At 46.2% G+C, this 23,456-nt stretch overlaps 1 protein-coding gene across 1 annotated transcript in view; it reads right to left on the reverse strand.

The window, feature by feature from the left end:
- Nucleotides 1-23,456, reverse strand: part of FNBP1 (formin binding protein 1) — a 230,759-nt gene that overhangs the window by 40,833 nt on the left and 166,470 nt on the right. The window contains exons 11-12 of the mRNA XM_048512254.1: nucleotides 12,176-12,265; nucleotides 2,548-2,562 (exon numbers count right to left, since the gene is read on the reverse strand). Of these exons, the coding sequence (XP_048368211.1) occupies nucleotides 2,548-2,562; nucleotides 12,176-12,265 (105 nt within the window). The remainder of the gene's footprint in view (nucleotides 1-2,547; nucleotides 2,563-12,175; nucleotides 12,266-23,456) is intronic.

Here is a 23,456-nt window from a genome sequence, read left to right on the forward strand (position 1 = left end):
ACAATGGAGTGATTTCTTTTTATACTCAGCTGGGCCAATCCAGAGGCTTCAGCCAATCACAGGGGATAGTCCATTTTGTGCTCAGAGAGCTCAGTGCCTGCAGTCCCAGGAAGCTTTGTAGGCTACCCTCAAACTCAGACCCCCACATATGTTTTGCCAGACAGCCCAATGATTTCAGCCATAAAGTCACTGTCCCTTAGCAATTAGGGTTGGCCAGTTCTGTGGTCAGGCGTGGCTGAGGCATCAACCCCACCACCAAACAGCAACATGCAAGCCAGGAACCAGCTCTCACAAAACCATGACTTTTGAACACTGGTTTCTCATGAATGAAACTGTGGGAAAGATTTCCAATTTAGGACAACGGCTGAGAGCCAAGTAAATGATTTTGCAAGTCACATTTACTGTTCAATTATAACTTTGTGAGATGGACCGTAGCTCAGGAGTGGAACTATGGTGGAGTGGTGGAGGGCTTTGCATGCACAAGGCTCTATAACTGACACCTCCAGTGGAAAGAGCGAGCAAGGCTCTAAACGTAGGCCTCCCTTTCCACTCCACCAGTGTGCCTCCCCACCTGTGCGTCCTCCTCCCATTCACAAGGCGTCTTCTGCCACTCCAGACCAGTTGCCTGAGCTTCACTCTGTCCCCAACAGCACGGGCAGGCACATGCAGGTGGAAGTGCTGGTGCCACGGCCACTGGGAGCGGTAGCACTGTGGCCACTCACTTGCCCTTCCCCAATGATGCTGGGCGGCTGGTCACATGGGCGAAACAGCACTGCAAGAAACAGACGGGAAAGGCATGCAGACCAAAAGTGCATGGGGGGAGCCGGGGATCGGCCAGCACTACTGCATGGGCTGGGACTCACTACCTGTGCTCCAGTAACTCATGCTTTCTCCAGATGCTCCGGCGGACTACCAATTGGCCATGCTGGTGGGGCTGATGGGATTTGTAGTCCATGAACATCTTATTTTATTTTATTTATTTATTTTATTAAACTTATAGGCCACCTATCCCCGAAGGGCCGGCCATCCTAAGCTTTATTTTTATTTATTTATTTTATTAAAACTTAGAGAAGCCACCTATCCCCGGCACGCCTATCCCCTCAAGGAGAGCCACAGGTTGCAAGACTCCCCCCGCTGCATCTAGACCCCGGCAGCTGTCGCGTCTCAGTGGGCATTACGCTGACCCCTCTTCAGCCACTGTTGTGCTGAGCACATGGCACCAAGCTAGAAGGACTACTGAGTTGTGTTCATCCTATGGTATTTCAGATGTTCATAATTACACCCCATCAGCCCTGGCAGGGACTGATGGGAATTGTAGTCCATGAACATCTGGGGCACCAGAGTTGGATACTCCTGGACTAACAGAACCCTGTAAAATACATGCCCTTCTATCAGTTAGTCACCCATGGCTCAGCTGACACTGCTTACAGCATGCAATGGAAAACTAGATATTTGCAAAAACACATGATTGGTGCCACGAGCCGAAGCCCGACTGCTAATATTCCTCCTTTTCCCCACAACAGATAGTAATCATGGAAAGCACAATATGACCTCACCTTTCATGGATTTCCCTGTCCTAACTTCCTATCATTTGTTGATCCAGCAGGGACAGGTGAGTCACATGATGATCTTGTATGACAGATAATGGGAAAATGGAGGAAGAATAAAACTCCGGGTTGCTGTCACTGGTAGAATCATGTGGGTTTTGATAGTGGGCTTTTCCACATTCTCATGTTCCTCGCTTGGAAATTCCTGTTGGGTGGGGGTGGGGGTTGTCCTGCATGAGTTTTGCTTCCACTAGTGCTTGATTCGATATCACATAGGTTCGTGCCTGGTGCAAAAACCTGCAGTTTAAAACTACAAGGATAAATGCTGGACATCAACCTGTGTGACATCAAATCCACTTCCAGAAGGGGCACAGCAGAACTGTCACTCCCTGACAAAATAGGAACGTACAAGTGAGCAAAACGAAAATGCAGAAAAGCCCAGCATTTCCTTCTTAATTTGTTGTGAGGGTAGCAAGCCTTTCAACAGTAGAGTATTCCTGCCTGCAGAGGTATTCTGCTCAACCCAAAAGCCTGCTACATTTATTAATACAGTCAGTCCCGTTTGACCTGTCAGCTCCACCTTATTTATCTGGAGCCTTTCTTGTAATATCCTGAGCACCCAATTTTTCTTCTGCCAAAAGTAAGTACCTTTATAATCAAAAGCAATTTGTTTATGTACATCTCAGCAACAGATTCTATTGGGGATGAACTGTACTACAGTTTTATAGCCGCAATTTTTAAAAAGTTAATAATTTAGCTATGCTACATGTAAAGTTAATTTTTAGCAGCATATTAAGAAGTATTAATATTGGCATCAGCTCCATTAAATCCCAGACCTGTATATTCAAAGTGATCTGAGAAATATTAAAGCAAAAACAGAAAGATGACAAGAGAAATTAATTTCAGGGCTAGCTTTGTAGGGAAGTAAGTCATGCGCATAAACAATTGTGACTTGACACACAAACAGACACAGAACAGGCATGCTGCGAATTGTGCTTACCAGCTTGAGAGAAAGCTTCACGCAAAAAATGGAGAGATACAGGGGAAAAGGAGGAAGGAAAAAAAAGTGTGTATCAGTAGAAGAGGAACTTCACCCAATCCCATGTTATAACATTAACACATACACATTTTCCTCACGGCTTGTGAAAACGGACACCACTTGTCACAGATCTGTGCAAAAGTTCACAAGATTAGGGGCAAAACACTCTCAAAAAGCTGCCATTTTGCCCGTGGATGTGCATCAGAAATGGCTTTTTGGGTACAAAGGTTTTGTACTGCATTCTAAAGTAATTATGCATCTGGAAGGCATTGATTCAACACCCCCAGTGCTTGCAGGTTATGTGGCACTAGCACACAGCTCATGTGCAATCCCTTGCTATTTACATTCCCCCAACAGAACATGATGTTGTTTTTCTGCTGGAAAAACAACCTCTCCTCTGGATGGACACAGTCCCTGGAAACAAAACTGGTAAGAAGAACTCAGAAGAGATGGTGGCTGGGCAAGGCTGTCAACAGAGACGGCAGCGTTCCAGGTAGTCACCCTTCAGATTGCAGGCATGTGGGGGCAGGGCGCGGTGCTGCAATTATAAATCCTTCCCTATTTGCATCTCCTAATTCTTTGCAAATGGTAAACTAACAGGAAGAGAGCTACACTAAAACTTTCTCCTTAATACGTGGAAGGAACCATGTTTCAGTTCTGTTCTTTGTTTTAAAAAGTAGATATTCAAATATAAGCCCTTTACAGCACGGAATTCCATCAGGGCAGACCATTCCACGGGAAGGAGCTTCGGTCCATATTCCCTTGGTAAAGCCACGGGAGGGGTTAGGTGCGTGTCAGGAGAGAATTAATAGATGAAGAAACTTAATCCCACGTGGCGGGTTCCTTGTGCTATTTGTGCCACATGCCTACAAGGCACATGTGAGTGTAGGCAAGAGAAACCAAAGGCTGGCATCTGGACAATGTAGGCTTTGAATCTGTGTTATGGGTGATTTAAGGTCTATGAGCTACAATGCCCAAATGATGCCTCTATCTGTCTTGCCAACAGGGCAGCCTTCATCTCATTGGGAACATAATCAGCCTGAGGATCATAGCAACTCTTTCAATTTCTAAGGTCACTAGTAATACCTAAGAGCCAGTGGTAGGTAATAGTGGAGTGTAGGATTCACTTTCTCATGGATTAACTCGTGCCGAGCCTAGTGTGATTTGTTTCTAAAACGATAATGATTTAAAATAATGAATGGTGTGGAGAAAATGGACAGAGATAAATTCTTCTCTACTGTAGCTCAAGATCACCCAGCAAAATCGATGGGCAACACATTCAGGACAGATCAAAAGAAGTGGCCATTCAGGCAATGCGTAATTAAAACAACTGTCTCAAAAAGCTGGAAATGGCTATAACAGTAGGAGCGGACCTTACTTCCAGATAAGCAGTTTTATCAGTCCCTGCCAGCATGGCCAATTGACCATGCTGGCAGGGGCTGATGGGAATTGTAGTCCATAACATCTGGAGTGCCAAAGGTTCGCCACCACGGGGCTATAAGCTCAGATGGCTTGGAAAAAGAATCAACAAATTTACAGAGGAGAGTTTTCTCAGCAGTTATTCAGTCCATGATAGCCAAATGAAGCCTCCATGTAAAGAAGCACTAGACCTTGGAATATTTGATACTGCGGATAAACAGAAGGGAAACAGCATTGTCAGTTATGTTCACAGCTACCCATGGGCTCTGCTAACCTGCGGTTCCTGGCGCTTTCATCTCCACAGGCCCATTTCATTTCCTATAGCCCACCTTCAGATGTTAATTTATCACCGCCACCATGGTGGCAGGGGCTGATGGGAATTGTGGTCCATGAACATCTGGAGAGCCGCAGGTTGCAGACCCTTGCCTTACAGTGTCACAGAATTCTCTCTTCTTTTAAGTCAGAAATCTTTTACACTTTCACACTTGCAAGCCAATAGCTTTGGAAAAATGTGTCTAGGGAATCTTGAGGTTTCTTAGATTCTCACTAGGGCAATCTCATTCCGAAAAGAGTAACGTTGGACAAGCTTCTCAAAAAAACAGCTTTCCCCAACCCCCACTACCAATATTCCACTGCAGTGCAGGGGTTCAAGTATTGTACCTCAGGCCAATGCCTGGCATGGATCATCTGTGGGCACCCTAGAGATTGCCTCAGAATCTGCTACCAGTCACAGCAGTTACACAACTGATGTGCAGAGTGATGTAGATAGATGTGGCATTGATTGACTAGGAAAACTGAGGGACAGGGTCAAGGGAAGGATTAAGAATCTCCCACGTGCCAATTCTCCCTCCATTGAAGGGTATGGCAGGGGCTAATTTCTTGAGCACCAGTCCAGGAAGTCTTGCTTCTAACTGAAGCTGGATAGTTATGGGAAGATTACAGCCCTTTACCCAGCTCTCTCTGCTTGGAGTTAAGCTTTCTCTCATATGTTTGGTACATGGGTATATTTGGTACTTGAGTAATGGATTCAAGGTGCAAGAAAAGAGATTCCCCCTAAACATTAGGAAGAACTTCCTAGATGGCCATCTGTCAGGAGTGCTTTGATTGTGAGTTCCTGCATGGCAGGGGGTGGGATTGGATGGCCCTGGTGGTCTCTTCCAACTCTATGATTCCTAACTTTGCCGACCAATGACTTGTGCCAACAACTGGACTTGAAAAAGCCAAACCAAAGACAACTGAAAGAAGAGCACAAGGAACATAAGGAACATAAGAAAGAGCCTTGCTGGATCAGACCAGAGTCCATCTAGTCCAGCACTCTGCTACTCGCAGTGGCCTACCAGGTGCCTTTGGGAGCTCACAGGCAGGTTGTGAAAGCAATGGCCTTCTGCTGCTGCTGCTCCTGAGCACCTGGTCTGCTAAGGCATTTGCAATCTGAGATCATAGGCAGCAGATCAAGGGGTAGAAGGAATAGTCAGCAAAGCATATATATATATATATGGAAGGGATGGAAGACGAGGTACTATTTTGATGTTCTGCCTCAAGAACCAGAAGCATTTGGGGCCACTCTGGAGAGCTGGCATGGTATTGTGGTTAGACTAGGATTTGCGAGACTTCGGTTCAAGTCCCTCCTCTGGGGCGAAACTCACGGAGAACCACTCCTGCTCTGCCTAGCCTCTCCCTCTGTATTGAAAAACAGAGAGCACTGAATGTTGCCCTGCTGGGCTCCTTAGTAGAAGGGTGGGATAAAAGTGTGACAGACAGACAGACCTCTGCTTGTGTGGATCTGGGGTCGCTGCCCCCCCACCCCCAGTCTCAAGAAAATTTGGGCAGCCTCTTGCTTTTCCGCCACGGCTTGAGCATTCCTGTGAACTTCAGCAAAGACATGATTGGCACAAGTCGAGAAGATTCTGTACATATTTTTTTTACAGACAACAGCAGTGATACAGAGAGAAGTAAGATTTGCCTACAAAAGCGGTCTAGAAAAGGCACAGAATGTAATGCTACATGCGCTACAGGCTAAATGCTAGTATTCTTCTAGAGGCAAAACTTCTAGACACCAGAGAACTGCCAGCCACCAATACTATCCCTTTGCTGTAAATTTAGCAAATGCTAAGGGGCAAGACACACACGGCATGCCTATAGCTTTTTATGGGGTGAGCTGGGCAGTGGGGGGCAAGGTTTTTTTCCTTCTAGATGCTACACTACAGCAACCACGCACCTAATCGACAGCATCAACCTGTCCCCCCATGCTCACCAAAGCCTTGCTAAACATCTACATAAGCAGCATGAACAGATATGCGCTTGTATTTGTGGTGGGGTTTTTTGAACTCCCGATATGTCATATGCAAAGGGAAAAGTTTGTTTTTTTATTTTCAAAAATAACATCAAGTCGAAAGACTCCCAATGGGATTTTCCTGCTTTTGAATCCACTTTATTCTTAAATACAAAAATAAATGGTATAATATTTCATGTTGCAGTCCAAGCAGATTCAAAACCAAACTAGTTCCATGTGTCAGAGGTCTTGGCACACTCTAGAGCATAGGTGTCAAACTCGCGGCCCTCCAGATGTTATGGACTACAGTTCCCATAACCCCCTGCCAGCAACATGCTGTAGTCCATAACATCTGGAGGGCCGCGAGTTTGACACCTGTGTTCTAGAGCACTGGTTTTCAAACTGCGTTCCAGACAACCCTGAAATCTCTTGGGAGTTCATTAGGAACTTACTACCATCTCTAAAATAATAACCTGCCTACCAATGAGACTCCATTCAAAGATTATCTTTTTAAAAGGATCAATTAGAAAAACAAATAACAGAAATCCTCCAGCTTACACACTTCTTTCCTGCTCTATTCACATGTGATTCAGCATGAAATTTTTGGGTTCTCAACTGCAGATTGTTCTAATGTCCGAATCAAACTGTGGTTTGATCTCTTGCCCACAAACTACGCATCAGGACTTGAGTGGAAAGTTGTGGTGGAAAGCTTCAAGTTCCACCCTCCTCAAGCCTCAGCCAATCACTCTCAAGCAGTGGACGGGAATTTTGACAACAACAAAAAGGAGAGGAATTTGACTGTTTAACTACTGGCCAATGGACAGGATGAAGGTTGTTGGGTTTTAGTGAGAGAGGAGTCAGGAGGTCTGCTGGGTAGGCAGGGAGTCCATTCGGGACTTCAGTTATTTTGAAGTTAGGTAGGCGGCATTCCTTTCCAAAAATAAAAACTAAAAAGGGGGAAGCTTGTCTGCTGTGTGTTATAATGGTTTGGGTGTTGTTCCATTCAGAAACAGTTAAAAGCTCCTGTTCTAAGTTATAAGTGTGAGTCTGTCAAATAAAACGATTGCTTAGTAACCATCGTGCTTTCTTAGGGCCCGACCTCTCCAGTAAAATTGTTACTGCAATACTGAGCGGGCTGGGGAAAAGGAAAACAATGGAACAACCAAATGCACACCACTGAAAGAAACTTTTTAAAGTTGTTTTTATCACGCCTACTGGTGTGGGTCCTTCTAGCCTCTAATCCTGTCATAAAGGCCGTTTCTGCACGGCGTCGATGGGGGTTGGGTCGGTGCATTCCTACCCCCAGAAACAGCTGGGAAGACGCTGCCGCGGAGCGCCATCGCCCGGCCGACCCGGCGTGTCTCTGGCTGTCCGGCACGTCGCCGAGGCCTGGAGACATGCCCCCCCTGGCCCTGCGCGACTGCTCCAGCGTCACAGGGCAGGGGGGCGTGTCCCCAGGCCTCAGCGACGTGCCAGACGGCCGGAGACAAGGTAAGTGAAGGGTGGAAGGGGGAAGGGCGCCTTGGAGCCGCTGTTGTTCGCACGGCAGCGGCTCCAAGCCGCTGTTTTCCGAAAACCTCGCTTCCCGAGCGAGGTCGGAAAACGGTGGCTTTGCGCCGGTCGGGCGGTGCGAGGGCGGCACGGCTGCAAAGCAGCCGCGCCTCCTGTGCGAATGGCTCCCTGGGGACGGCGTTTTTGCCGTCCCCAGGGCGCCATATACCGCCCGTGCGGAAAGGGCCAATAACTCAAGCGAAGGGGGGGGGGCTGAATCCAAGCATTGGCCTCACAGAGAACTAGAAGACTAAGCAGTCCCTCAAAACCTCAATTATAAAAATATAGAAGGACACTGCAAGTTACTTACAGTCAATGAACAATAATAAAAATAATAGCTATAATGGAGTAAAAAAAAATTATGATTTGCTCAGAGCCAAGAAATCCCATTTTTGAGTTGTTAATTAGGATGAAGAGAGGAGGAGAGAAAGAATGAATCCAAGGATTTGTAAGGCTCATAAGAGAACATTCTTTAAAAACATGGTTTGCTTGTGACATCTGAAAAGAATCCAAAGTTGCAGGGTGTTCCGCCCAAAGGCCTTGAACACACTGAGCATCTGCTCTCAATCATGCTCTAGCACCATCTTCAAAAAGGGAAATGGTAGATAAATCAATGTGTAAATGGTTCTCCGAAAATTCCGAATTTGAAAACCACTGAGCTAGACAATAAGGCATCAATCCTTGGGGATCTAGGTTCAAATCATAGCTCAACATGGATTCATTAGATGATCTTGGACAAAAGTCTCTGTTTCCCTGTTTCTGATGCTTGGACTTTTCTGAATTGTCATCGTGGGGCTTTTCCCACTCACCTTCTGCTGCGCGCTGCTCTTGCGCCCCCTCAGCGCACGTCATTCCTGGTGCGCTCTCGGGGTTCCTCACGACCCCACGCTCTTGCAGGGTCATCAAAAGGTGCCGTTTCTTCAGCGCGAGGAATGACGCGCGCTGAGGTGGTGCGAGAGCGGCAGCGTCGAGGCGGCTGCGTGGTTGCCGCCTTTGCAAGTGGGGAGCACCGCTGGACCCCGCGCTACTTTCCCGGAGTAGCGCACAGCAGAAGGTAAGTGGGGAAAGCCCCCTTGCTGGCTTGCAAGTTCCTGTTCCTTTTGTGTGTGTGTGTGGAGGCGAGTTCCTGCAGGTGTTTTGCTCCCTCTAGTGGTTGATTCAACATCACACAAATTTATTTCAGCCTGTCTCCTTACAGATTTAAACTACAGATTTTTATGATAGACATAAACCTGTGTGATATTGAACCAACCACTAGAGGGAGCAAAACTCCCTCTATAGGAATAAGGATGATGAAATAAAGTGGTGATTAGGGCAACAATTATAAACTGCTTTACAAATCTTACTAATAGAGCATGAGTCAAGTATTTTATGCTCTTGTATGCACCAGGGATTTTGGTGAAGGAGTTAAAACATGTGCTTAAAATCTCTCTCATTGAAACAAGCAGGGCTTTTCAAAAAAGCATAACAACATTGATTAGATTGAAACCTTTGTGTTCTTATTTGCTGGGATTTATTTATTTATTTATTTTGCTGGTCTGTGGATATGCAGCATTCACAAGGTAAGACAAAATAAACAAATAGAAATGTGGTCAGCCTAGATTCTTAAGGTCTGATTTGCTGAAATAAGAAATAACTAAGTAATTTAAAGTTTATTATTAGTTAGGCCTTTTGCTGTTTTGAGGAGAGGAAGGACAAGTATTTTTGTTAAGAGATTTGCTCATCCACTGCAGGAAAATTTGGGGACAGGGGAGCCCTTATCTCTTTGGCTTAATTAACTGAATTCTAGGAAATACAGATACATATCTCAGAACAAGAGCAAATCTCTTCAGGATGAGTCTAACATAGCCTTTTGCCAAGAGCAAATGGAGGAAGCCTACGAGCCACAAGCGCAATAACACACGAGAGCGCATGAAGGCCAGCAAATCTATGTGTTATTGGATAGTCACAAACGATGACCCACACTTACAAGACAGCAAAGGAGGGAGCGGAACGTCTCTAGTTCGCCAACGGCAAGAAGGCCTTTCCGAGGCTCTGACTGGGCTAACAGAGCACTGATATTATGCTACTATGCTAGAGCCTCGACTGCACATTCCCAAACCCCTTTGGCACGAAGGCAGTGTTCAAAGTAGCAGAACTAGGAAGCGAAGTTCTCCTTCATCCCTGTTTTGTTTTTCAAGGTTCAGTGCTGCCCTTCTACAGAAACACGGCCAATTGGAAGCAAATCAACTCTTCTCAACAGCAAGCCAGGGGAAACTAACCACCACAGTGGAAACCTCCTGCACAAACTTTCTGAAGAAGTAACTTTGAGCCCACGGTTCACTTTGTCTTTGTCTTTTTTTTACTGAAAACTCACAGGGGTACATTGAAATATAACATTTAAAATAGGCACCTTGTTAAAATTTTAAGACTAATTTCATTGTCCTGACTCCTTCCAAGGAAACCTGAGAATTGTAGTCTAGTAAGGCTGCTGAGAACTCGGCATGAAAGGTAAGTGGTCTCCTCCTGCCCTCTCATGCAGCTAAGGCCGTTTCCGCACGGCGGCAGAAGGGGTCGGGTCGGCCGATGACGCTGATCTTCCGACTCCCTCTGGGACCGGGGTTTCGCATTTTGACAACAGTCCCAGAATCCCTTCCCCGGACGACGGGCGCAGAGCTGGCCATGCCTTTATCATCAAGTCGAGCTTTACCTGTCCTGCGGCCCTCCGGCACATCGCAGAGGCCAGGGGACACGCCCCCCTGCCCTGTGCGACCGCGAGTCGCAGGGCGAGGGGGCGTGTCCCCAGGCCTCGGTGACGCGCCGGAGGGCCGCAGGACAGGTAGGTAGCCCAGACATGGGGGGAGGGAAGGCGCCTTGGAGCCGCTGCCGTTTGCACGCCAGCAGCTCCAAGCCGCCAAGCTTTCTGAAAAAAAAACCTCCGGCTGGGCTAGAAGCTGAGGTTGGAAAATGGCAGCCATTTTCGTCACAAGCTGCTGCCGCGGCAACGGCGCTTCAGTTATTCCTCCCTGGGGACGGCGTTTTTGCCGTCCCCAGGGCGCCGTATTCCGCCCATGCAGAAAGGGCCTAAGAGAAGAAACAGCTATTTAAGGTTGCAATATAGTTATGTTCTTAGAGAAGGAGAATCCTTGTGAGAGTTGAAGAAGGCATCCCAGCTTGGGTTGCCAATTCTGGGTTCAGAAATACCTGGAGATTTGAGGGTGGTGCCTGGGAAGGCTTGTTTTAGGAAGGGGAGGGATCTCCACAGGGTATAATGCCATACAGTCAACCCTTCAAAGCAGCCATTTTCTCCAAAAGAAATGGAATATAGTCCAGAGATATGTAGTTGGGAGATCTCCAGTCCCCACCTGGAAGTTGGCAACTATAACGCCAGAGCTGTGCCCATTCCTCCCCGCTTTCCTTTTAAAGGACGCTGGGCACTTACTACTTGTTAAGTCACAGCTCATATTATGTTTGGGGCAATTGTTCCGCTAACTGCGGTAGGGAACTGTGCAGAAGTTCCCTACCTGTACGTGGAACTGAGCTGTCTGTGCGGCCATGCGGCTTACAGGGAATGTTGATTTGGGTTAATGTCCTGGAACACATTTCAAAGGAATATGGCATGTGGATTAGAACTGCAAGGAAGCATTTTTTAAAAACAAGAAGACTTATATTTGTCCACTGTCTTGGGCAGCGAGTTTGAACCAAAGAATTCTCCTTCTGGCACAAGATTAACATGGTTCCTTTCTTCTTTTTCTCATCTGGATGCCATGCAAATTCCACCTCTGTTAGACTTTAAGGCATGGTGTACAGAATCTTGCGTTGGCACAAAGAATTCCCCTTCTGAAGTGCCTGTCTCACTACATTGCGTCGCCAATTTGCATAGACTGATCTGATGAAAATGAATGTCAGCAGGAAACAGCCTTGCTGGTCCTCCAGTTGGTGCTAACTCTATGATTCCATGAAATTAAATCTGTCAAGTTGAAGACCCTTCTAGCCTAGCAACAGCTGATGTGTTTCCCGCACGGCTGCCAAAGCGCATTAAGGGAGTTCCACTGTAGCTTACGCATCACACATTTTTGCTCATTTATTTTTGTTAAGTCTGGTTTGTTCTTTTTGCTTCTCTGATGATGAACATTGTCTCACGGTGGGTTTTTTTTTTCAAATACAACATTTTCTATGACTGAAAAAAGCATGCCCTCTTTATGTTGAACTGCCAAACGTTTCTATGGGGTGTGTGATTTATTTGTTTATTTCAAACCATATTGCACACTTCCTTTTCAGAAAAAACTCCCTCTCTTGCAAGATTGTAAATGGGGTCAGTGACTGTGCAGCGACTGTATGGCCGGGCCACACCATACACAAACTTACAACATATTCCCTAGCCTCAAGGGCATACGTGGGCTTGCCTAAAGTCCTCTTCATGAGTTCTTTGTGAAAATACAATGATTGAGACTGTTGCTGAGCCAGCGAAAGAAAACACACACATTAAAAAAGGAGAGGGGGGAGGGGAAGAGAAAAACCTCCACATTTACTGTTTCTACAGCCAAAAAAAGAGATAGCTCCCACTTAGACCTGGTGCCCATGTTATGATCCAACACCACCATGCAGGCATCCCCGGAAATCCACTGCCATGTCCTGGAAATATAAACACGGGCATTTTTGATTGTCAAGGCTTGTGATTGTCAAGGCCTGTAAAAACTCCCTCATTCCACGGACTTCCCATAGATCTGACATAAACTTTCCAATACATTCAAAATTTGGCACACTGTGGAGTTTAATTTAAAAAATCCGGACACCAAGAATCTGAAAGGTGACTGTTTAGACTTGTAGCCGGCTGAGCAAATGATCTAAGATAGTACAGCTTTTAGTCAACACAACATCAATGTGTCTACTGCTGAAAAATCAATATCAATTATGCCAAATATCAAATATTTATCAAACGGTTGCGCGGCCAGATAAATATTTGCTGTCAAAATTCATAAAAGGGAATTCGTGGGGGACAAACCTTATCAGCCCTGGTTGAGATACTTGGCAACAGGGAAACCCTGAAATTATGCCTCTTTGCTACAAACCTCTTTGGAATGTGTAGAATACAAAAATGTATGGTAAAAAATCAGATGATCTATGACCGTGGTGGCGAACCTATGGCACTCCAGATGTTATAGACTACAATTCCCATCAGCCCCTTCCAGCATGGCCAATTGGAGTGCCACAGGTTCACCACCACTGATCTATGGCCATGGGGGGCAGAAGCTGCAGCAAGCCAGCCAGCCATGTGTTTATATTGATTCCTAAGGCAGCTAGCTCCAGGTTGGGGAATACCTGGAGATTTGGGGGGAGGGCCGGGTTTGGGGCGGGCAAGTGGCTCAGTGGGGACAAATGCCATAGAATCCACACTCTAAAACAGCCATTCTCTCCAGGGGAATTGATGACTGTCATCTGGGAATGAGTTGTAATTCTGGGGGATCACCAGGCCTTGCCTGGAGGTTGGCAAACTGCCGATCCTTCACATTCTGCATTCACACGCCATTCTGAGGCTACAGCTCACATGGCAAAGCTGCAAAAGTTGAACGGGCGAGGAGGGAGGATGACGATCAGTCGCAGAAATAATTGGACACAGCTAAGCATGTGGCCAGCCATGTCAAGCCCTGGCCAGCTTAGTGGTCTTGCCATGTCTCCAGGTGGGACCAGGAGGTTGTGGCAACCAGAGGGGTTCTCTGTGCTGTGTATTGCATTGCTTATGCTTGCTGTTAGATACCTGCTGCTATGTGAACTTTGATGTTCTGACCTTCCCAGGGACGAACATCTGGTGTCTTATCAGGAGGAGATGAAAGTGTGCTTAGCTGAGACAGGCCGGTGTGAGGAGGAGGGGGTTGCCTGCATTTTCTGTTGGGGAGTTTGGGTGCACAAATCAGACTTGACAAGAGTTCTTACTGTGTAACCTGACCGATACCTCTTTTAATAAGTGGAATTCGTATTCAACTGAGTCTGTTTATTCTGGAAGGTCTAAGGACATGACAAAGGTTCTGCTGCACTGAGACATGTAGTCTTTACGTAGAACCCAGATGTCCTCCATCTACTCCATCTTCTCACACAGTGCCACTTGAATGTGATCTCTTGGTTTTTAACAAAGCCATAAAACATGGAAACTGACTGAAACTTCTTGGAACGTTCACACAACCAGTTGCCCATCTCAAAAGAGTCAATAGACCCATGGTGGCGAACCTTTGGCACTCAAGATGTTATGGACTACAATTCCCATCAGCCCCTGCCAGCATGGCCAATTGGCCATGCTGGCAGGGGCTGATGGGAATTGTAGTCCATAACATATGGAGTGCCAAAGGTTCGCCACCACTGCAATAGACTGTACTGCTTTGAAGTGCAGGTGGGCATTCACTTGTTTAAATGTTTTGTTTAAACTAAGCCGTAACTTCCTGTACACAGAAATCTAGCATTTGAAGGGAAAGACTAAGCTAACACCTTTCCTCCTTGATATACTAGTTTTCTGAAATTGGGAAACATCCAAACATAGATGTATTGCCGAAGGCTTTCATGGGCAGAATCAACTGGCTGTTGTGGGTTTTCCAGGCTGTTTAGACATGACACAGTGTGTAGAGAAAAAAAAACTCTTACCACAGAGAGAAACACATCTTACCATGACAGCCATAGATGAAGGTGAAAAGTTAGGAGAAAAACCACCACACAGCCCAGAAAACCCATAGCAGCCATCCAAACATAATTTTTCCACTGGCACCGTGAAGTCATGCGGCAAGAGCTCTACCGAATGACTCTGCTGGCTGTGTCACTCAGCCATGCATGAGCTTTGAAGACAGAGAATTTCCAAAAGACATTTTTGGCATGGATGAGAATCAACAGCACACTTTACAGTTGTTAGATCATAACATGGAAAGCCGCCCTGAAAACAATTCGCCCCAAAAATCGGCAACATCATTTCATTTCATTTATAAGATCATTTAAGTATGTACCAGATAAGTATGTATAGAAACATGGTTAAATTCAACTTTATCAACATGAATCTGGATATAGTACAGGTACTGAAATAACAGTAAGTAGAAGCTGGAAAAGGAAAGGTTTTAAACTTTTAGTGTATACTGATGCTGAATACATAAAATATATACACAGGAAGGAATCTCTACAGGTCAACTGAGGAAGTGTTATGGAGGGACATCTACAACTTAAAGGTATACTATCTAACCACAGAAAGATGAAACAAGATGGATGATTAAGAAAACATTCCTTGGTGCAATGGAAAGAGTTAATTACATGGTTAAAAAAATACAGTCAACAACTTCCACTAGAATAGAAACCACAAAACTCCAAGTTAAGAGGAGAATCACAGATCATGTCAACTTATGCATTCACTTTTGTGGGATAAACAAATCCACCCCCTCAGTCTATTTACTGATACAGCCTGGTTCATCTGAAGCCAAACAGGTTGGGGGGAAATCCATCAGGCGTTATCAAAATGTTTGTCCTAGAAAATCACCATGTTTCAAATAACATAAATTTTCAAGGTCCTAGGGCAATAACACTGAAAATTGGGGCTGATGCACTCTAATACAATGCACGTTAATAACTCGAATGCCCCAGGGAATAAATCAAATAATTAAAAAGCTCCGGAGAGCCCTAAGTGCCCACCCATAAAGTAGATTGCCCGTTGTATCACTGTATGATTTACCTATCTGTCTATGGAAAGAAACTGGGGTGCTGTGTGGTTTCCAGGCTGTATGGCCGTGTTCTAGCAGCATTCTCTCCTGACATTCTCTCCTGAAGATTCAGATCCTCTGAAGATGCCAGCCACAGATGCAGGCGAAACGTCAGGAGAGAATGCTGCTAGAACACGGCCATACAGCCCGGAAACCACACAGCACCCCAGTGATTTCGGCCGTGAAAGCCTTCGACAATATATGGAAAGAAACTTCTGAACTGAAAAGGTCCACTCAAGCTCCATTTGGGGTGGACAGTCATGTTCAGTCAATACATCACGTTTGACTGGATCAGGGGTCTGCAACCTGTGGCTCTCCAATTGGCCATGCTGGCAGGGGCTGATGGGATTTGTAGTCCTTGAACATCTGGAGAGCTGCAGGTTGCAGACCCCTGAACTAGATCATTCAGTTGCTTATGATGCAGGACACAGTATGGCTGCCTGCCTGGGCTGCAGAAGGGCCAATTCTTTATTTCTGTGAAAGAGCCACTGCTCTAGGCCAGCCTCTTTCCAATCAAGAGGTGGGCTCAGCACAGAATTCATACAGACAGAGAGGGAGTTCCTGTAAATTAGGGGGGAAAAACTGATTACAAATAAATGGGAACATATGGTAGCTTGTCTCCAGTTTTAATTCAGAAAAATGGCGCACATCAGCTATCAGAGGCTTGGGAAGCTCCACTCTGTACCATTTCAACAATGCCTGCAACATTTTGGTAGTGCCTGGGGATATTTTTTTTTCTTTCTTCATTTATTTGAAGCTACCGACTAGCAGAAGCCTGCCCAGTTTGGCTTATGGCCACAATGTGATCCCACCTTTGTGTAAATGCTGTACTTGAGAATACAGAACAGAAGCAAAGCAGATAATAACCCTGCGGGACAAAGAAAGATGATTTAAGGGTGTAAGTTCTACCCCTGGATTTCTTGGAAGAGTTTTGCTTTCTTTGTTTTCCCCCAAACACAGAAACTTTAATTAGACACTCTTGAAAGAGTGACGATTTTTTTTGCAACCTCCTCCCCTCAATAAAAAAAAATGAGAACAATTTAAAAAGAATACCCAGCGACAAAAGATGGCTCCTTAAACAGAATTAGGAAAAGAGGAATAAAACTGTGTCATGCAAATTGTTCGTAGATGTTTTTGCTTTTATTTGGGGTGGGGGGCGGGGGGCGGGGGGCTGAAATGCCAGAGAGTGGTCCAAGAGAATTGTGGAGTGGGCCAGTCCAGTTTCTGACAACGGGAGGGATGTCTCAATGCCCTGTGTCAGGTGTGGTTTGGGTAGAAGATCCACCCATTCTTTATCCTTCTCTTCATGGCAGCATATACAGATCTCATCTCCTCCATTTTAACACCCCCCACTAATCTTAGAGGACTAAGATTAGGATGGGCTGGGAAAAAGGGCCAGGTGAGTGGACTGAGTGGGATGCAGCCATCACGATCTCCAGCATGGAGCAGGGGTGGGGTGGGGTGGGGAGCCTCAATCAGATCTCCAGAGTGATAGTTGAGAGTTCTCAGTAGAATGTACCTGTTGTGCTCCCGGGGGGCCTTTTATTTACTATGAATATATCAATACTGCTGGCCACATTATTTAATGACTACTGGTATTCTGTGTCTACCAATTGAGCTTAGGAACTGAAGATTTATGTTTCAGCTCACTGTGTATTTTTTCCTAACTAGTAGTATTATTTATCCCATGCTAGATGTGGAAATCTATAACACTTTACAATCAGCCCACTTCTCAATATGTCGGGAAACAGTTCTTTTAGAAACCAACCTAAGACCCCTGATAACCAAACCCAAGCAAGTGCGGAGGACTTCTAAAAAGATGTTGCAGTCTCATTATCTGGTGTCACTTTTTATATGAACTGTAAAAAAGTAAGCACTTGTGGATTGTAGCTTTTGGTGATCACGTTTGGGCTTTGTATTGATAAGAGCTGGAATTACAAACACAACTAATGGGAACAACTTGTATGTGTATATATTTGATGCATTCTAGTTTTTTAAATTGATAAATGTTTTACTGTAATTTACAATGCCAATAAAGGCTTTACTACTACTTAAAAAAAAAAGATCTCCAGCGTAGGAAGATTTGGGTCCAGGAGCACCTTAGAGACCAGCAAGATGTTCAGCGCAGGAGCTTCTGAGAACTGAAACTCACTTCATCAGGTGTCTCACACTCTGAAAAACCTTGTTGGCCTCGAAAGTGCTACTAGACTCAAATCTTAGCTGTTTTACTGTAGCCTAAGACATCTACCCTCAGAATGAGATCGCGAGCATGTTGCTTGTTAAAAAATAGCAGCTACTGAGGCCCACCAATTTGAATCAGGAGGGGACGGGGACATGAGTCTCCTTCCCTCACCTGAACTATGTCCCAACAGACAAGCCTCTGTAGCCACCTACTCCCTCGGAAGTCCTTACAGGAAATGTTTTGGTAACATGTATGATACCTATAATAAGGCAAGCAGAAGCTGCAGGAGCTATCTGTAGTTGCAAAAATGGTGGCTGGATGGGAAAATTATGCCCTTCTGCTCCTGATCTGAATTGGAAGCCCTCCATGCAGAGGTGGGGTCCAGCAGGTTCTCACCAGTTCCCAAGAGTGAGTTACTAATTTGGGTGCTGCGTGGTTTCCGGGCTGTATGGCCATGTCCTAGCAGCATTCTCTTCTGACGTTTCGCCTGCATCTGTGGCTGGCATCTTCAGAGGATCTGAAAGGTTACTAATTATTTGTGGTTACTAATTATTTGGGTTACTAATTATTTGTGGTTATTTGTGGTTACAGAGGGTTACTACTTATTTGTGTGTGCCGAGAGGGGGTTACTAATTGGGTCTGCTTTTCCGTTAAAAATTCCATTAGGTCCAAAAATCATAAAGTCCTGTTGTTTCCTATGTGGCTGGTTAGCGAAGGTAGAAAACGGGATCATTCTCCCTGTTGGGCTGTTTTAGAAACATGTTTTAGAAATATGGTAAAGTTCCTTGTTTAAGGAAAGTATCCTTCTTTTGATTTCTAGAAACAAAACTAAGTATTTGAAAGTATTAAGTATTCGACAGGCAGTCAATTAGAGGAGAAGTAGTTGTTTCTGTTGGCAGTAGACGATAGGACTTGCTATAATGAGTTTAAATTATGGACAGAAAGATACCAGCTGGAAATTAGGAACTTTTTTTTTACAGTAAGAGTTTTTTACAGTAACAGAGAAATTATTAATGCCCCGCCCCCGGAATGCCCGGCCACGCCCCCGTCGTGCCCCGCCCAGCCCCATTGGTGCTACACCACTGTTTGAATCCCACCACCATGGGAACCTGTTACTAAAATTTTTGGATCCTACCACTGCCTCCATGGCTGCTACTTATCAGCTAACAATACACAAGCAATCTGTGCGTGGGTCTCCCGGCATCTTGTCTCCTGTGGCCTAAGTACCAGATCTATTCCTCCCCAACCCAAAGGACCAGCAGGAAAGGAAGCATGAGTGCCAGTTCTGTTTTGGAACTAGTTTTGCACAGCAGGGATTTTTAGGAGACTAACTGCAACATACTACATTTGGCAGGCGTGGGCACAAGGGAAGGCTCCACCCTGCATAGCAGAAAGAAGCATGGTGCCGTTGCATGAATCAGAGAGGAAGAAGGCTTTAATTAAGCCCCATCATGAATTAAATGGAGGACAAAAGGGAAAGTAAATATTGGTGACAGGGGAAAAAAATCTGTTTTCAGAGGCTCCCAGCAGGACTTTTTCTTTCTTGTGGCTCTTGAATGAATCTGCAGGCAGTTCAAAAGATTATGCGAAAAGCCGCAAAACCCCTTTTTCAGCTTCTCGATTGAGATTCTCAAACTGGTGAGTTCTATTTTACACCAGGCAGAGACTGTAATTCTGCATGCAGAGACATAATGGATTGACAAAGGAAAATCTGCCCATGCCAGCTGGGAACATCCTGATTGTACAGTTATCTCAGGCTGGAAAGATGGAACACAAATATTTGGATGCTAAAGGACACAGAAGAGGCACAAGAGTGCACAGAGGAACTGGCCAGAGAGGGGGAGCAACCTGTGGAACCAGGAGGGAAAGGGTGGCTGATTGCGCACAAGGCATCTGCTGCAGGGGCGTACCTGCCAGAGGGACATGGGATAACCCATGTGCCTGGGTGCCACCTATCTGGTCATGTGGGGAGTGCAAAATTGCCCCCCCCACAGACGAAAGCCTTCTGCGGGCCTGCCAGACGCCCCTGCAAAAGGAAGAGGCTGAGGATCATGAGCCGGCCTGCAGGGAGGCCAGGGTGGGTGGGGCTCAGCCTGGCAGGCTGGCTCCTGGGCTGGCCCACCGCTGAGCCCACCCTACCTGGGCGCCATTTAGGTCTGGTACGCCACTGATCTGCTGCGCGATGGGGGCAAATGTGCGTCACTGCAAGATTGCTCCTTAAGGATACATTTCCTCAAGCCCCACTTTCACCTTCTATTCTCCCCAGAGCAAGCAAGATTGCTTCTAGCATGAATTTAATTTTGGTTTATTGCAAGAGTGGGCAGATTTACCAGTAGGCGCAGATTTGCTCCAGACCTCTTCCCTCTACCCAAAGCCAGCCAGCCAGCCAGCCTGCCTAGCCTCACCCCTTCTACTCTCTCTCTCTCTCTCACACTCCCCCTCGAACTTCTTTGCATGCTTCCCCCTCGCCCTTCTCCCTGTTGACGATTCCTTCCCACCTCTCTAAATTAAGGTGACCAGATGGTCACCTTTCTGAACCAGGACGGAGGGTATGGCTGTTAGGCAAGATGCTGCGCTACAAGAGTCATTGTGGAGCTGCGACTGATCACCTTCTGGGGCTTTGATTCACTCTCCCCACCCTGTGACAGGGCGGGAAACAGCAAGCCCCAGAAAGCCGCGGCTCCCCGGAGGTCACAGAAAAGAGCAGGCTGCCAAGACTGCTCTTCCCCAGAAGGCAGTGAGGCAGCCTCCCAAAAATCGGGACAATTTCAATAACCCGCGGGACGCGGGACAAATAGTTTGAAGGCAGGACTGTCCCGCCAAAAGTGGGACGTCTGGTCAGCCTGCTCTAAATGCTTGTATCGATACATCAATAGGAACAACACAAGTGGAGGTTATTTCTGGGTCCACTCCACCTCTCCCGCTCTGCTTCTACCCTCCCTGATGATCAAGAATGGGCTTTTTACAAGTTTATTTCAAACAGGAAGAGAGAAAGAGTATGTGTGTGTGTGAGTGTGGAGGGAAAGGGAGGGGAAGAGAAGGGAGGGGGATCGAACACATGGTCTCCTTCTTCAGCAATGTGTGGCCCAGGGAATGGCTTTGCCTCTTTCTTTTGTGGGGCGGGGTGTTATGTTGGGAAAGGGGCTACAATATCAATATACCTGCTATCACAGGTATAGCGATATAAATGCAATTTAAAGGGCTTTAACAAAACCCTGTATCTTGCAACTAGGGTGTGATGAGAACTGTGCCTTTAAGAGATGTTGATGGGTGGAGTTAAGAGAACCAAAAAAAGCTGCAGAGGCCCATTGAGGCCACCAAGCTAGCTTTGGGGCAGGCAGAGGATGGCTCCTCGCATGTAAACAGAAAAATGTGAGGAGACCAGTGATGGGATTCAGCAGATTTGCACCACTTTGGAAGAACCTGTTGTTAAAATGGTGTTTGTAAACAACTAGTTGTTAAATTATTTGAATTCTACCACCAGAACCGGTTGTCAAATTGTTTATTTATTTATTTATTTATTTATATATTCGGTTTATAAACCGCCCTCCCCCTAAGGGCTCAGGGCGGTGAACAACATAAGTAGAGCACAATATAATAAATCAAGTTAAAATTCAATAAGTTACATAGTACAGGCTCTAAAAAATAAAATATAAACCTTTCCCATTAAAAAGCAGCATTAAAATTAACATTAGTACGTGATGGCATCCACTATTAACTCCTCAACCCCAAGGGGTGGTAGGATTCAATGTGATGCTATCAGAGGGAGAAACTAAGAGGGAGGGGAGAGGAGGAAGGGGGCCCTCATCAACGCTGCCGTAGGTTCTCCCCGGGCACTGGCGGAACAATTCAGTCTTACAGGCCCTGCGGAACTCCCAGCGAGGTCTCCGCGAGGGCCCGACAGATGCCGGTGGTAGAGCTTTTTCCACCAGGCCGGGCCAGGAGCCGTAAAGGCCTCTGGGCCCTGGTGCAGAGGCCAGGCCGTATCCGATTGAGCCGGGCCAGGGATCACCAGTAAATTGGCCTCTGCTGAGCGCAGAGGCCGGGTTGGGACATATGGGGTAAGACGTCCCGCGAGGTACGGGAGGCCCCAGGCCGCCAGTGAAGGCCTTTAAAGGTCAACCACCAACACCTTGAAAGTGATTCGGTATTCAACTGGTAGCCAGTGCAGACGGCTGGAGCACAGGGTGTAATGTGTTCTCGCATGGTGCACTTCCCTGTAAGCGATAATGGCAGCCGCTTTCGCATTCTGGACCATTTTTAATCTCCTAATCAAGCGCAAGCGGGAAGGCCAGCGTGAGAGCCGAAGTTGCAGTAATAGTCTAACCTGGAGGTGACCGCTGCCAGCAGACGGACCTACACAGTGGCCAGGTCAGCTTGGGAGAGGAAGGGGACCAGCCGGGGCCGGGCCTGATTCTGATTTGAGATGGTAAAATGCTAACTCGGGTTATATGGGCCACCTGGGTCTCCATTGAAAGAGATTCTAATCCAGGTGTGGACCCCCAGGTCGCGGACAGAGGGGACTGGTGCCAATACAGTCCCTCCCCACACCGCCCGTGCTGGAAATCCCCCCCTCCCCTCACTTCCACTCCAGCCAGAGTGGGTTCCTCCTCGCCTTTGCTGGGATTCAGTTTCGCTAACCTGTTCTTGTTTCTGTAAATCCAACCAGGCCACGGCCTCTAAGCAATGCTGGAGAGCTGCAGGGGCGGTGGCCGCTCCCCTCTCCATCAACAGAATGAGCTGCGTGTCATCGGCATACTGATGACACGTCAGCCCAAAGCTCCGCACCAACTGAGCAAGGGGTCGCATATAGATGTTAAATAATAGTGGGGACAAATTGTTTGAATCCCACCACTGGAGGAGACCCCTCTGCAAGTGCACTGTGCACCAAAGAGCCCTGAGTAAGCATTCTATGAATAATGCGCCAAAATGAAGGAACTTCATGGGAATGGCCACTGAGTGCTCTAGACTGGGGAGGATGCACAGAATTCCACAAGTGCATACGTGTGCCATCATTCTGAAGTGGGAGGTATATGAGAAGAGTTCCATTGCCAAACCCCTCAACCACAAAACTCTGGAATCCAGCTTGTAGTTTATGGGTATGCTGAGAAGCAAGAAACATATGTCACCTGTTCACACGGAGCCACTCCGATCTAATGCTCCACAGGGCATCACTGTGCATAAACATAGCCTTGGTTCATTCATGCATGATAGTGAGATCTACCGTGACCATCTCCACCACTGAAGCAAATGCAACAGCCAGTGTTCGCCTGAAGCCCCGTGTACATATTAGAGCCCCTCTCTCTTAGGGTTAATGTCTGCCTTCCCATCTCAGGTCATGAACCACTTACAAAAGTCGTTCCTGTCCGCAAAGAGTAATGTGCAAACTAAGTTGGGTTGGGCCAGACTTGGAACACTGCAAGATGGTTTCTCTCTGTGGATCCCTTGTGCCACTGAATTTCGTGGGTTTTGCCAGCTTCTATGATGCTTGAAGCCAGAAATTTTCTGAACGAGTGGAAATGAATGTCAAAAGTCAATGCAAAGCAGCAGAAACAGTCTGTGTTTACAATGACAGTCTAATTAATCTAATTAGATTATTTTAATTTTAATAATGTTTTAATTGATTTCACTTTAATACAATTTCAAGGCTGCAAACCCTTTCAGATCTTTGCTATTTATTTTATTACATTGCATTGAATTCTATGCTTTATAAACGGCACACACATTTAACATTTTTCCT

The sequence above is a fragment of the Sphaerodactylus townsendi genome, linkage group LG12, assembly GCF_021028975.2.
Source record: "Sphaerodactylus townsendi isolate TG3544 linkage group LG12, MPM_Stown_v2.3, whole genome shotgun sequence".
Lineage (NCBI taxonomy): Eukaryota > Metazoa > Chordata > Lepidosauria > Squamata > Sphaerodactylidae > Sphaerodactylus > Sphaerodactylus townsendi.